At 42.1% G+C, this 13,314-nt stretch overlaps 1 protein-coding gene across 3 annotated transcripts in view; it reads left to right on the top strand.

The window, feature by feature from the left end:
• PPP2R2B (protein phosphatase 2 regulatory subunit Bbeta) overlaps positions 1 to 13,314 on the top strand; it is a 205,623-nt gene that overhangs the window by 142,087 nt on the left and 50,222 nt on the right. For all 3 annotated transcript variants that reach the window (XM_067566388.1, XM_067566389.1, XM_067566390.1), the window contains 3 exons: positions 4,948 to 5,045; positions 7,770 to 7,935; positions 11,456 to 11,568. In XM_067566388.1, coding sequence (XP_067422489.1) covers positions 4,948 to 5,045; positions 7,770 to 7,935; positions 11,456 to 11,568 — 377 coding nt within the window. The remainder of the gene's footprint in view (positions 1 to 4,947; positions 5,046 to 7,769; positions 7,936 to 11,455; positions 11,569 to 13,314) is intronic.

The raw sequence follows: 13,314 nt of genomic DNA, 5'->3' as shown, positions 1-13,314 counted from the left end.
ATATTTTTTTTTCACCTTGACTCTCCTGTTTCTATCTATCAAAACTAAATAATGATGAGAGATTCACTCAAGAGGAGGTTCAGGGAGGTCATGGTGCTTGTGTGTAAGTAATCTTGTTGTGTTTAGTTAAGATGCTGTGCTGGAAAGGGGAGCTATACACTGTGAAGGGAAGTGCTAGGACACCATACAATACTTCCAATCTGGGTTGAATATGGGCTGGTGATCTAAAGTCAAAGGCTGTGGTACCATAAAATCCGTTCCCTGTGCAATCCAGTCCCCTTACAGCATCAGCATTAAATTCAATAATAAATTATAAACCTGTGTTTTGGGGACTGTGCAGGAACTGTGCAAGTGTAGAGAGGAAGGATGATCTTGCAGTTGGGGCACAGGACTTGACTGAGGAGATATAGGTTCAATTCCTGGTTCTTCCACAGGCTTCCTATATGAGCAGGAGCAAGTCACTTGGGGCTTGTTTACACACATGTTGTATCACTTCAACTATTTTAGTATAGTTTAAGTGGTACAACCCCTGTAGAATGGACAGTTTTATACTGGGATAAAGGTGCCAGACAGTTTATTCTCATAGGGGAAGGAGAATAAGCTATACCAGAATAAGGCACTTTATTCCAGTATAACTGCATCCATTCTAGGTGTTATACTGGTATAACTATTTCAATTAAAAAAATCATCTCTCTAACTGTGGTATTTATGATGAAGGACCAAATCTTTCCGTGTCCTGGTTCCGTATTCATAAAATGGGGATAATTGGCCTATAGCTCACTTATCTAAGGTACTTAAGGTCTGAATAGTACACACGTTTTGAAGAAAATCAGGATCCATTCACAAATGTCTCACTTACTAAAAAAGGGTGAAATTTGTGGCAAATGTTGTTTGGATCAAACAGTGAAGTCATATCCAGTTGAATTAGTTTGGCTTTCCATGGGTGTAAATGAGAGGAGAATTTGGCCCCTTTGTATTCAGGTTCATCTCTTTTGTGAAAGTTGGTAACAGATGCTTAAAATCTTAATGGCAGATTTTACTACCCACACACCCAGGCTGAAGCAGAAGAGCTCCGTATAATAAAACAGAAGTGATTCACCTCAGCTTTCTAGCTCAGTGCTAGCCAGCCCACCATCCCTGCCATTTGACAAATTTCTGTTTGTTCAGAGGTTGGGGTGTCATCTACCATAATCCTTGAGTTTCACTGCTGCACTGCTGGCTCTGCGTGCAATGAAATTTTCTCCCTAACTCTATTCCTGGCAACCAAATGTTATAAATGAATTAAGACAAACTTCAGACAGCATTCACATGTCATTGCAATTATGTTTAATGCTGGAGAGATGGGGCAATATGGGGAATATTTGTGAATATTAATAGAAGCAGCAAGGAGTTCATTACTTACCTGCCTGCTGCTATCTGGACTTTCACAGCTCAGCAGACATGGTGGGCTCCTTGCATATTATCAGGGAGTGATTGGATCCTACAGTGAACTGAGATATCACTATGAAGACATAAAACAATGGACACAATGAATACATTGTAGATAGTTCTGGGGATACAAGACCGACAAGGGACAACCAACTCCCATCAGGAACATTCCTGGGTGGTGGATAGGAGAGCGTAGGACAGCTGTGACTATCCAATAAGCAATAACAGCATCTCTCAGCAGGGCATGGTGGGGTAGCTACCGCTGTAAAATGCCACATAGACCTATAGTGAATAAAGACCACCTTAAAATAAGACTTGCTGGGGCAGGTGGGGTTTGGTAGCCTTGATAAGCAGCTCGAAGGGAAACTCCAGTTTCAAACCAGTGGTGTCCATCTTGGACAGCCAACCTGTAAAACTCATCCAGTAAGATATGCCATTGTGAACTTATGTACTTCATGTCAAGTATATATCAGAAAGCTGGGTCCTTCTCCACAAGCCACATGCAATCAGCCGTACCTAACTGTCGTAATTGGGCAAGGGCCACTAAAGTTAAAGATGTTGGTAGAATGGCCTTTGCAGTGATCATGGACTGAAGATGGCCCCGTGGGAGTCCAAAGACTTGATATATGGGCCAGATATCGGTGGACCTTAGAGAGACCAATTTGCACGACAGCTAGGTGTGCATTCATGAGTTTTGGAAGAATGCTATAAAAGTCAGTGACCCTTAATGGGGAAGTGGCAAGAAAGAAGAAGGTCTTTTGTCCCCAGCCTCCTTCCACACTTGAAGGCTTTTTTTCTGTTTGTTATTCATGGACCATAATCTGCCCTACATTAATATTGAAAAGCAAAGGAGAACTGAACAAAAGGTGGGCAGGAGAATGTTACACACAGTCTGAGCAATAAGGACTATAAATGGGGGATAGTCCACCAGGATGTATGAGTGGACATAGTGTGGAATAGATGAGTGAGATGCCAAATTTGGCCTATGTACAGAGGCCAATTGTAGTGGATTGGTGTAGTGAAGTTAGAGCCTGAGACTAACGATAACTGTGGCTGTTCTCTTATGCCAGCTCTAGCCAGATTGTGGAGATCTGAGTTATATTGATGTTATTTAATGACAGAGGCTTGTGATTGAAGCATTGGAGTCGCTAGAGCTACAGGAAAATCATCAGGTCCCAGAATTAATCTGAATGTTATTGGGTTTGTTAAAAACATGTTGGTTTGTGTTGGGGGAATATCCAGGAGTCACCGTTTGAATTTTGTCTGGTAGAAACTTAATGCATGACTCATGGACTTTGATGCCCTATGGGGAAAAGAATCATCCCCTTCTCAGCCAGCCAAGAGGCCCATTAGAAATAGTTTCCCAGCTTGGGTTAAGCCACTAGGCACCAGCCAGATCCTGGTAGAGGAATAAGGGGAAAATAACCAAACATATTGGATTCTAGTGAAACGGGTAAATAGCACTAAACTTGTTTTAAATGGGCCAGATTTGTCCTGACGTACGTTTAAGCCATTGTGGTTTCACATGGCATAGATCAGAAGCAGTTTGGTCCAGTGTCTGGCAAAGGACAGAGGCAGTTGATGTGGGTGCAGTGACACTGGTTAAGGGACAAGAACAGGAAAAGGACTGATGCAACTAACGTCTATACCTTGAGGTCACAGGGCACAATATTTTAAGCGGAGCAATTCAGGACAATAAGAGCCTGAAAGGAGAAAACTTGCATGTCTGAGATACCATTTAGAAAGCTACATTTCTAGGTTTGCCAGAACTCTTGAAGGTATTTTTATTGCCAGATGGCATCTTGATTCACACTGTAGACGATACAGACAATCAGAAGCTACTGTGAATGCTGGTTAAGTTCACAGTATTTTGTGTGTATGTGCGTGTGATCTGATCCATGCAGTACCTTCTGAATATATATTTTGATGATTGTGTCTTATGTGTTGGGATCCATATTTATGTAGATGTTTTTCACCTGTCTCAGACTGTAGCATTACAGTAAAACACAGATTTTGATTCTGTATAAAATATATACTAAAAAACAATCCATCAGTGAGAGAAGCTCTTGTAGTATGTACAGCCCATCTAAAGGGGTCCGAAAAGCATCCCCATAAGAGCAGCACTTAAGCACTTGTTTATCTTTAAGCATTCATATGCTGTGTGAGTGTACATACCTAATGTACATGCTAATGGGAAATGTTTTGTTTAGATAGAGACACACACCCACACACAGATTACGTAAATGAAGTATGAAAAGAGAAATTAAAGTTCCATAAAACTCACTCTCACACAAAAGATCTGGATACCAAAAGCTAAAATGAAGTGCCTTTCATTTTAAAAGATATCCTTTAGCCAGCTGCTGGGTTTGAGGCCATGTTCCTTCTCCCCCCTGCACTGTTTTGCCTTTGCTGAATGCTGCACTCAAAGACAATCCATGAAGACCAGTAGGGGAATAACTGCAGGTGAATTAACCTCTGATGTTCTAAAAATAGTCCTAATAAATCCAATCATTGGCAGTTCTGCCTGCCTGCTTTGCCCCAGGGGTAAACACCAGTGAATAAAGCCTTTAAAGCACGGCTTTCCCCGCCCCCCCCCCCCCCCCCCCCCATAGGTTACTGGTTCATGTCTGTTTCCTTGTTTCCCACACGTTAGGAAGGTTCACCTCACTGTAATTTTGACCACATGTCCCTGTTCACGTCCCTGTTCACATGTCCCTGTTTTCTACTGATGATTGCATCAGACTGCACCACTTTGGGGAGACTAGATGGCAATGGAGTGGAGACACGAGGCGGGTAGAACGTGGTTGGAGAGCGTTTCCTTTACTTAGTATGAAGCACAAAACAGGGGCTCTGCAGTGGAGAGGGCAAACAGCAAACGTTAATATAGTCTAAGGCTGTTTTGCATTGTGGCTTTGAATGAGGGTGAATGCAGTGGTGCCCAGCAAACTCCCCCATCTGCCCAGCCTTGCTGAGTCTGAAACTAGCAGAGCTCCCTTAGGGTCAGAGGTAAGTGGGGGGGAGTATAGGAAGGAACACATCGATCTGAATAAGAACAGAAACCACATTCACTTTAAGCTGTACAGGATGTTTTGCGGGGATTTTTATAGTAGTAGTAGGACAAATAGTAGAAATGGACCATAATTCCAAAATCTGAATATAAATCTGGACCCAAAGGTCTGCTGGAGTTTGGGTATGGTATTGACTTAGGATAACTCCACTATGGAGATATAAAACAGCCACAGAATTTACTTCCAGTCATGAATTCAGTTCTTAGGGTGCCAGAATTCCATATGCTTGTATCAGGTTTTAGCTTATGCCCATTCCTAGTAAACTGTGTTCCAAAATTCTATGAGCATTTTTATGTACAAAAAGAAATATAAGGACTCTGGAAACTTCTCTGGGGAAGAAAAAGCACCGACAAAACATTTTTCCTTAACTGCACAGAGAATGGTGTCTTTTAGATGTCCAGGAAAAGCCACTCTGCAGTTACTTAAATTGCCTTTGTCTTCTTTTTTTCAGCTGACATTATCTCTACAGTAGAATTCAACCACACAGGAGAATTGCTAGCGACAGGGGACAAAGGGGGTCGGGTTGTAATATTTCAACGTGAGCAGGAGGTAAGTGCTAGTGAATGCAAAATGCCTATTTTATCCTTTTAAAAAGAAGTTTCCTGCTGCTTCCTAATCCTCATGTGTCACTCTTTCCTCTCCCCCTCCTCCCTCTTCCCCCCAGTTCTCTTCTGGCAAACTAAAAACTGCAAGCAGGCCATTAACCGAAATGGGACCTCATCTCAGAAAGCCTCATCTAAGAAAGCACCTTCAAAATGTTGCATTTTCTGCATCGTTTTACATTCATTGTACTCGTTGGGAACCTAATGCAAATTGGATCAAGCTGCAGCATTAGAAACTCCAGTGGTCCTAATTGTGCCATTTGCCAAACCAAATAATGCTCTTTGAAACCTTGCTCCTTTCATTCAGATTTGGCAGGTTCAGTGAAGCTTCCCATGTTCCCAGCCTTGCTTTTATTTGTACCAATTTGCATTAGCATGTTAGAATTCTGTAAACATAACTGGCCTCTTTCTGATCTCAGTTTCACCCTTTTTTACACAGATACAATGCCACAGACCTCAGTGGAATTGCACCCGATTTACACTGATGCCTGTGAGATCACAGCACAGCCTAATGGTGTAAGAGCCCCTAAAATTTTAAGCCAGAATTGCCATTTCCCTTACTGTTCTCTGCTCACGCCACAAATAACATGCATAGGGTCTTGTACTCCCCTTCATTGTAAGGTGTGGGGGGAAGCAGAGTCAAATGGGGCAGAAAAGTCTCTGTGGGCGAAGCACTAACTATGTGATGCCACCCTTTTCCTGCGAGGCCTTGTCTGTCCACTCTGCTTGGTTGAAGCTGTGTGGCTCAGAGAAGGGCAGGTTGGGCAGGGAAGAGGATCAGCTGCTCTTTGTGGCATGATCGCTTCTCTGTCTGGCAGTATTCTCACTAGAATAGCTGCCAGAAGTGAATGCTCTTGAAGCGCTATTTACTACTGCTCTGGGCTTCCTACTCCTCACAATGGGTGGGGTGCAGGCAGGGCAAGCCAGCAGCAGTGCAGAATAGCCCAAAAAATAGTGCAGTGGGGCAGCCTATGTGTGCAGTGAGCTTGGTGATCTTAGACCTGTGCTTGCAATACATGGCTTGATGGGCCATCAGCTCTCACAAGAGTCCCTTTGCTATAAAACAAGGTTTGGGGTATGTGCCAAGAGCTGTCGGGGAAGCTTGCACAGTATCTGGCTGTACTGTAGTGGTATCTCAACCTAGCTGGTATGAGTCTATCACTTCTAGGAGCATCAAAAATTCTCAGACAATAGAACACTTCAAAAAAAATTTTAAAAATCTACTGTAGCACAGATGGATAAGAATCATCAAGGTGATTATGGACATACACCTTGCCTCAGAATAAGCTTCAGTCAGAGCTTCTTGGTAGCTGTGAGTCATTTGTGATTCATTTCTGCAGAACCCACATTTGCACAAGGCATTCCACGCATAATTAAAGGTCTCTGCATATGCGGTGGGTCCAAGAAGCTAAGACTGTATTTGGCAATTGAAAACTGTCACAGGCCCTTACAACCTGGAATATTTTTCCCTCAGTTTCCAAAGCTGTCTGAAGCTAATTGGTCTGGCACGTCTTCTGCATACTTCACAGTCTGATCTGGATGGTAGCAAAGCATCCTTTTGTCAATGTGTTCTGTTAAGGTTGGATGGGACCTCGGAGGGCTGACCATGATAAACTTTATAATCCAAAGACATTTTAAAATATATTTTAAAGTCTTACACTCAAAACTGTTTCTCTCTCTCTCTCTCTCTCTATATATATATAGTATGCACTGCGTGGGGAGGGGCTGTTTAGTTTAGATTGTATATACACACACCATCATCCTCATCCCCAACAATATTATATTTCCCATTCTCTTTTTATTATTCTACAGCATTTCTTGAACTTTAAACTTCCTTATGTGCTGCGGGGTAAATTCCATTGAATTCCTGCTTTGCAGAGATACTCCATTCCTGTAGGGCAGATGGAAAGTTAAAGGTCCTGGGTCCATCATTTGAATGCAGCAAGTCAATCCACACAATAAATAAAGTGTGTGCATTTCTATTCTGTTCTGTTCGATTCAGGTTCTTACATGCTCATCACTGCGGTATCTGAGAGTTTCTGGGTGCATTTAACTACCTTGGCCTCATTCAGGGTGCTCCAAGGTGCTGAGCACCCGAGCATTTCACTGAGGTCCGTGGGACTTTGAAGGTACACAGCACTTGCCAGGCTTGCCCAGCACCTTGCAGGACTGAGCCCTTTGCCATTTTATGCAGCATTCATTCTTGCACAGATTGTTTCCTTTCCTTTGTTATTTCGTTTCTGATGGATATCGATCTAGGGCAAATCCTGCTCAACTTATGCCAGTAGACAGCCCCAGTAGCTTCTGTGGGGCTGCTCACGTGAGTGACTCAAACAGGACCCGGCCCTGTATCTGAACCATTATCTCGTCTCACAAATTTGCCTTGGAGAGAAATGATAGGGAGGATTTCATTCATTCTAGAAACAAAGCAAAACAAAGGCAGCATTTCCTGCTCATATCATCAGCATGCAGAGAAAGTGACACGAGGAGAATACATTGTGCTGGAAAGATCTCTTGTGTCGGCTTTGATATCTAAACTGTAATGTGTCACCATAATCAGACATTCCCCATCTCTTAACAATCCTCAGAAAACAAAAGAATCAATAGAAAATTTGCGCTCTCTCTCTCTCAAAATTCCCTTTGCCTTTTTTTTTTCCCCTCACTCCTGCAGAGTAAAAATCAGCCCCATCGTAGGGGAGAATACAATGTTTACAGCACATTCCAGAGCCATGAACCCGAGTTCGATTACCTGAAGAGTTTAGAGATAGAGGAGAAGATCAATAAAATACGATGGCTCCCACAGCAAAATGCAGCCTACTTCCTTCTCTCCACCAATGGTACGTGGCAATAATAATACACAATGCTTTGCCTTCCATTCCATGGAGCTTTGCCAGCATGAAAAAATAAATCTTCACAATCCTCCTGCAGGGCAGGTAAGTATTATCCCCATTTTAGAGATGGGGGAACTGAAGCATGGAGAGTTGGACTTCCCTGAAGTCACACAGTAAAGCAATGGCAGAGATGGAAATAGAACCCAGTTTTCCCGGCTTCCAAGTAGAGAGAAATACACGTGGAGAGATGAACAGAGAAGGCTAAGGTAAGTAGCTACGGTTCACCTCATAGTTCTACCATAGTTCTACTCTTGTCAATTTTGGTAAAGGGTCAAGCACTGAACTAACATTTAATAGTGCCTGCCCTAGTGCCACTGAACCTTCCCTTTGTATCTGTGGTTTGAGTCCAGAGGCCTACCCTATGTGAACTCCTTTCTGCCTTCCCTCCAGGCATGTAACTCCTGTTACCTTTGGAACAGACTTTCATTCATAACATCAGTGTTAGGGAAACCTTGCCCTTAGGAAAGCCATCTTCACATTTTTGTAGTAGTTAATAAACAAGGAGGACAGATTTTGCAGCCTTTGCTCATGATGAGTAGTACTTACATAGAGGAGTAGTCCTCTTGAAATAGCATTCTTCTGGAATCCTGGAGAGAGCAACAGGGGGGGGGGAGGAGTTATTTAAATGAGTTATTGGGGCCTGTACTTGTACCATATCTCATTGATTTTAGCTGGAGTTGCTGGGTCTCACATAAGACCTTTGGTGTCCACATAAGCCATACATGTAAAGTAAAAGGAGGAGGAGAAGCAAGAATTAGGAGGGCCAGGAATATTCAGGTTGGGAACTGGACACATTCAATGCACTCGCTCTCATGTACACTAATGTCTGCAGTGATGTTACTCTGGATTTTTACTGGCATGACTGTGGCCTTGTCTACACTAGCACTTATGCTGGCAAAATCTTTGTTGCTCAAGGGTATGAAAAAAACACACCCGAGTGACATACGTTTTGCCAGCATAAGCGCTTGTGTGGACAGTGCTATGTCGGTGGAAGACGCTCTCCCGCTGACATAGCTACTGCCACTCATTTAGGTGGTTTTATTATGTTGGCAGGAGAGCTCTCTCCCATCAATATAACGTGGTTACACAAGCGCTCTTACAGTGGCACAGCTGTGCCGATACAGCTGTGCCGCTGTAAGTTTTAAGTGTAGACTAACTCTGAGATCAGCATTTGAAGTCCAGCCCTCTGGTGAGAAAACCCTTCAACCTAGGAGAGCTAAAAAGCCTTGAAGTAATTGTTTTATGTGTATTTCCAGCACACAGGGTTCTGCAGCCAGTTCATACTTGTTCATTTGCCACTAAACAGGGAGTTTTCTTCCCTCTGACTATTTATTGTCCTGATTATGTTTTTGGATCCTGGCATTTTTTAAAGAAAAACGATAGCTGATTTGTTTCAATTTGCAGTTGTGTTCAGTTGAACAACTTCATGTTATGTTCAGACAAATATCAGGAGGATCCAGTGATATTACTTGGGATGAATGAGACTTTAAGATGGATGTGACTTAATTACTTCAGGGGAAAAGGAGGGGTCTAATTATCTCCCATAGCCAACTTACTTTTGTATTATGGAATTTACTCTATTGATCATTGTAATAAAATTCAAAGACTTATTAAACTCTTTGGGGGGGGAATCATTGAAATGCAATGAAGATTAATTATAGAGCATAATGGTTTGTTAATTGAGTTTTTAAATAGTTTTTTGATTAACAGGGATATTGTCTTTCCATTTTGGATGGTGTTTCAGAGGCTAGCAAGATACCAAATGATTCTTTTAAAAAAAAATTCTCATGTTATTTTGTATCTTGTTGTTAAACTAACATTATAGAGGGGAAACCCCCTGAAGTCAAATGGGTTAATAAAAACAAAATTAATGGTAGTCTAATGGAATTACTGTGTAAAGGAGAAAATTAAGATGAATGATAAGATTGTGTTTTTAAAGCTGGTGGAAGCGATGATAAACTGCTGATAGACTCTCTGCCAGGCAAGGGAAAAGAAAACACCATTATTCAGAATAAAGACCACATGTTCCTTTGGCTCTTTCACTTAAAAGACTTCTTGGCACAGAATTACCAGGATGTCAGTAGTTGAAAAAGGCAAGGAAAGATGGCAATATGGGAATTTATGTTGGATGTTCAGTCAATAATAAAATGTCAGTTTCTGTTCAGGGTGGTGGAAGAGAGTTGAAACTGACTTTTGAGTAAATTACAGATATGATTTTACTTCATTCTGGAGATGTTCTTTTTACTATGTTCATAGTGTAAATTTTAAATTATTTATTACTGTATATTTCACTGCATTACATCTTAGATTTCTTGCCTCAGCTATTCTCCACCCATGGACAAACAAAACTCATGGAACTTGACATCCATTGTGTGCAGGGTATTTTAAAGTTCACGCACAAATGACCACTGTTCTCTAAACACTGGTGTTTAGCTGCACAAGCACTACGGTTAATGATTGCAGTGGCTGCAGGACATGTTCAAAGACATGATGGATAGAGCACTCATGAATATTATTCTTTCTTTAATTGTTAGAGGGCAATTGGGCTTAATGCAGGAATTAAGTGAAATTATATGGTGTGTGTTGTGCAAGAGGTCAGAGTAGGTGACCATAATGGTCCCTTCTGATCTTAAAATCTGGGTATTGCCATGTATCATGGGAGTTTGCAATGATAAGATTGAATAAAAGGTGTAACAAAATAGGTAGTAGGGACAAAATATGGAGATGTGGTGAATCATTGGCATTTAACATATTTTCAGTGATTTGTTTGAGCATTTGGATTAAATTAATTTGGAAACCAGACTTGAAAGTAAACAGTTTCCCCTGGATAACTGCCATGTAACCTAGCACTTGCAGGAGGAAAGATTATATAGTAGAGTGTTCCCTTGATTAACTTTGATGGTAGATATACAGATAGGCAACAACGGAAGAAGAATGACTCTATATGGATTTGGTCTGTCGTTGAGGAGTTCTAAATTAAACTTCTGCCTTCTCAGAACAATGTAAAAAGCTCTCCCTCTCTTCTTGTAGCCAATACCCATGTTAGAATTTCTAGTAACACACTGTGGCATGTACTAGATAAATCCTAAATTCTCTCTGCTGATTTCTGTGACCGTAGGTCATAATCTCTGCATCTGAGCCCTGGGAAATCACTTCTCAACTAATTTTTCTATGAATATGTTTGTTTTAATCCAACAGTCTAAGTTTGTAAAAAATATGTCAGCAGTTGCCTTGCAGCAATAAGAAGGCCAAATATTCTAGAAAAAAGTGGTGGTAGTTAAACAATGTTTCTTTCTTTAGAGAGAATTATTTCCGTGTACCTAGAGCTCATTCAAATAAGACAAGGAACAGAAACCTTTTTTACATGTAAACCAATTTTTGTGACATTAACATTTCCATCAGGCAGTCCATTTAGGATGTCTGTTCAGTGAGTCATGACTGTATCTTCTCCCTTTTGCTCTTCCAGATAAAACTGTGAAGCTATGGAAAGTTAGCGAACGAGATAAAAGACCAGAGGGCTATAATCTTAAAGATGAAGATGGCCGCCTCCGAGATCCCTCCATGATTACAATGCTACGGGTGAGTTAATCTAGGTACCTAAGGGTCAAGGAATCTTTGTTTGTGTGAATTTGGGCAGAAAATTGTCACTGTGGTTTATTTATGGTGGCACGCATAATGCCCTCACGTCTTCAGGATCCAGGACCCAGGATCTCACAGTTTAAAGACAGAGGTTGGAAGAGAGAGGAAAGAGGTACAACACTATAAGAAAAGTGGCCCAGTTGGTGGTGGGCCATGTCTTGGTGAAGATGCGCTTGTTATTACAATAACAGTGATGATGCTTTTGTTGATACTTGAGCCAGGAATGCTTGCAGGGCTGAGTTGGTTGTATTTGTGTGGGTGACAAGAAGGGCCCATAGAACTCTGGGACTGCAAGGCAGAAAAATCGGTTACTAACTTTTCGGAACCATCGTTCTTCAAGATGTGTTGCTCATGTCCATTCCATGCTGGGTGCACGCACACCTAGCAAGGAATCGACAGGAGCAAGTACTCAAAGTAAGGGCCACAAAGCTGGAGCGGGCTGTAGAACCTAGACCAGTCCCTCTGGTAGTGGTTTCAGGCTGAAATGCAGAATGCAGGTTCCCTTTTCTTCCCCCCTCCTGTGGGTTCTAGGTTCAGAGCAACCTAGTCCTCTCTCGCTGCCAAGGTTCCCTACAAGTTTGCTGCAGTAATGAGCAGAATAATGTGGAGCTTCATCAGCCCAAAATATAGTCCCGCACTTACCCTGATACATCACAGAAATCCAGTATCACCACCTGGTATTCATGCTGGCTGCTGTAAATCTAGAAACCTGCAGACTCTCATGAGAGTTCTTCATTATGAATGAACAAATGGTGATTAATAGGAAATGCTGTTGCTTCCTTTAAATGTGAAGGTGAATACAGAGACATCTCTTATATGCCTTTAATGAAATCAGCCTAGTGTCAGGTGATAGGACATGGTATCACGTGGATAGCGCTCACATGGGTCATTAAGGGGTAAATCTGCAGGCTGAATAACAGAACTCCGCTGGGCAGAGCTGTAGGTCTGACGTGGAAAGAATCGTCTCTCCTCTGATCATGCTGGAGTAGCCTCCCCACTTCCTCCACCCCGTTCCACAGCTCATGTGTCCAAACTCTGCACCTCCTGTGCTGCTGAACTTATCTGGCACACGCTTGCATTCCAGCTTGGCGACAAAAGAGTTAAAACATTTCTTTTTCCTTAGTATTTGACTTGGATTTTTGGAATGTAACTACGTTTTGTAATTGCCTTTTCCCTCCCAATGTAAGAAGATTAAAACTGGCCTCCCAAATCAAATGTAAACGCCTAAGGCTACATTTTCCATTTACTACAAGAGAGATGCACGCATAAAATCCATTAAACCAGCTTTCTTCACAGTCACTGGAACGCCATTTGCCTTTGGGTGCTGTACCAGGCTGCAGTCTTGTGTGGTTTTCTGGAGCTAATACCTATGGTATAGGAGTCTTGCATCAGAGAACGCTATAGGGGAACCCCCCTAACAAAACAAGGCGGGAGTGACGTTGTAAGGGCTGTAACACTGACTGGTGTTTTGAAGCTGTAGCCCTTAGTAGCAGATTTCACCTGGCTCACATTTGTGCTGATTAATTCGGCCTTCCTCATGGGGAAAGCCATATTGTCAAGGGATATGTTTCTGATCTTTAACGTGCATAGATTGTGTTTTCTAGGCACAGCCCTGCATGGAGAGGGAGGTGCTGAGTGTGCCTCTCAGCTAATTCAGTCAGGATTCTTCCCAGGACTCCTGTGGAG

The sequence above is a fragment of the Emydura macquarii genome, unplaced genomic scaffold (genome assembly GCF_026122565.2).
Source record: "Emydura macquarii macquarii isolate MOO-44397 ecotype Brisbane River unplaced genomic scaffold, CSIRO-AGI_Emac_v2 contig_2768, whole genome shotgun sequence".
In the NCBI taxonomy this organism is placed as follows: domain Eukaryota; kingdom Metazoa; phylum Chordata; order Testudines; family Chelidae; genus Emydura; species Emydura macquarii.
This window is presented reverse-complemented; position numbering and strand designations above follow the sequence as displayed.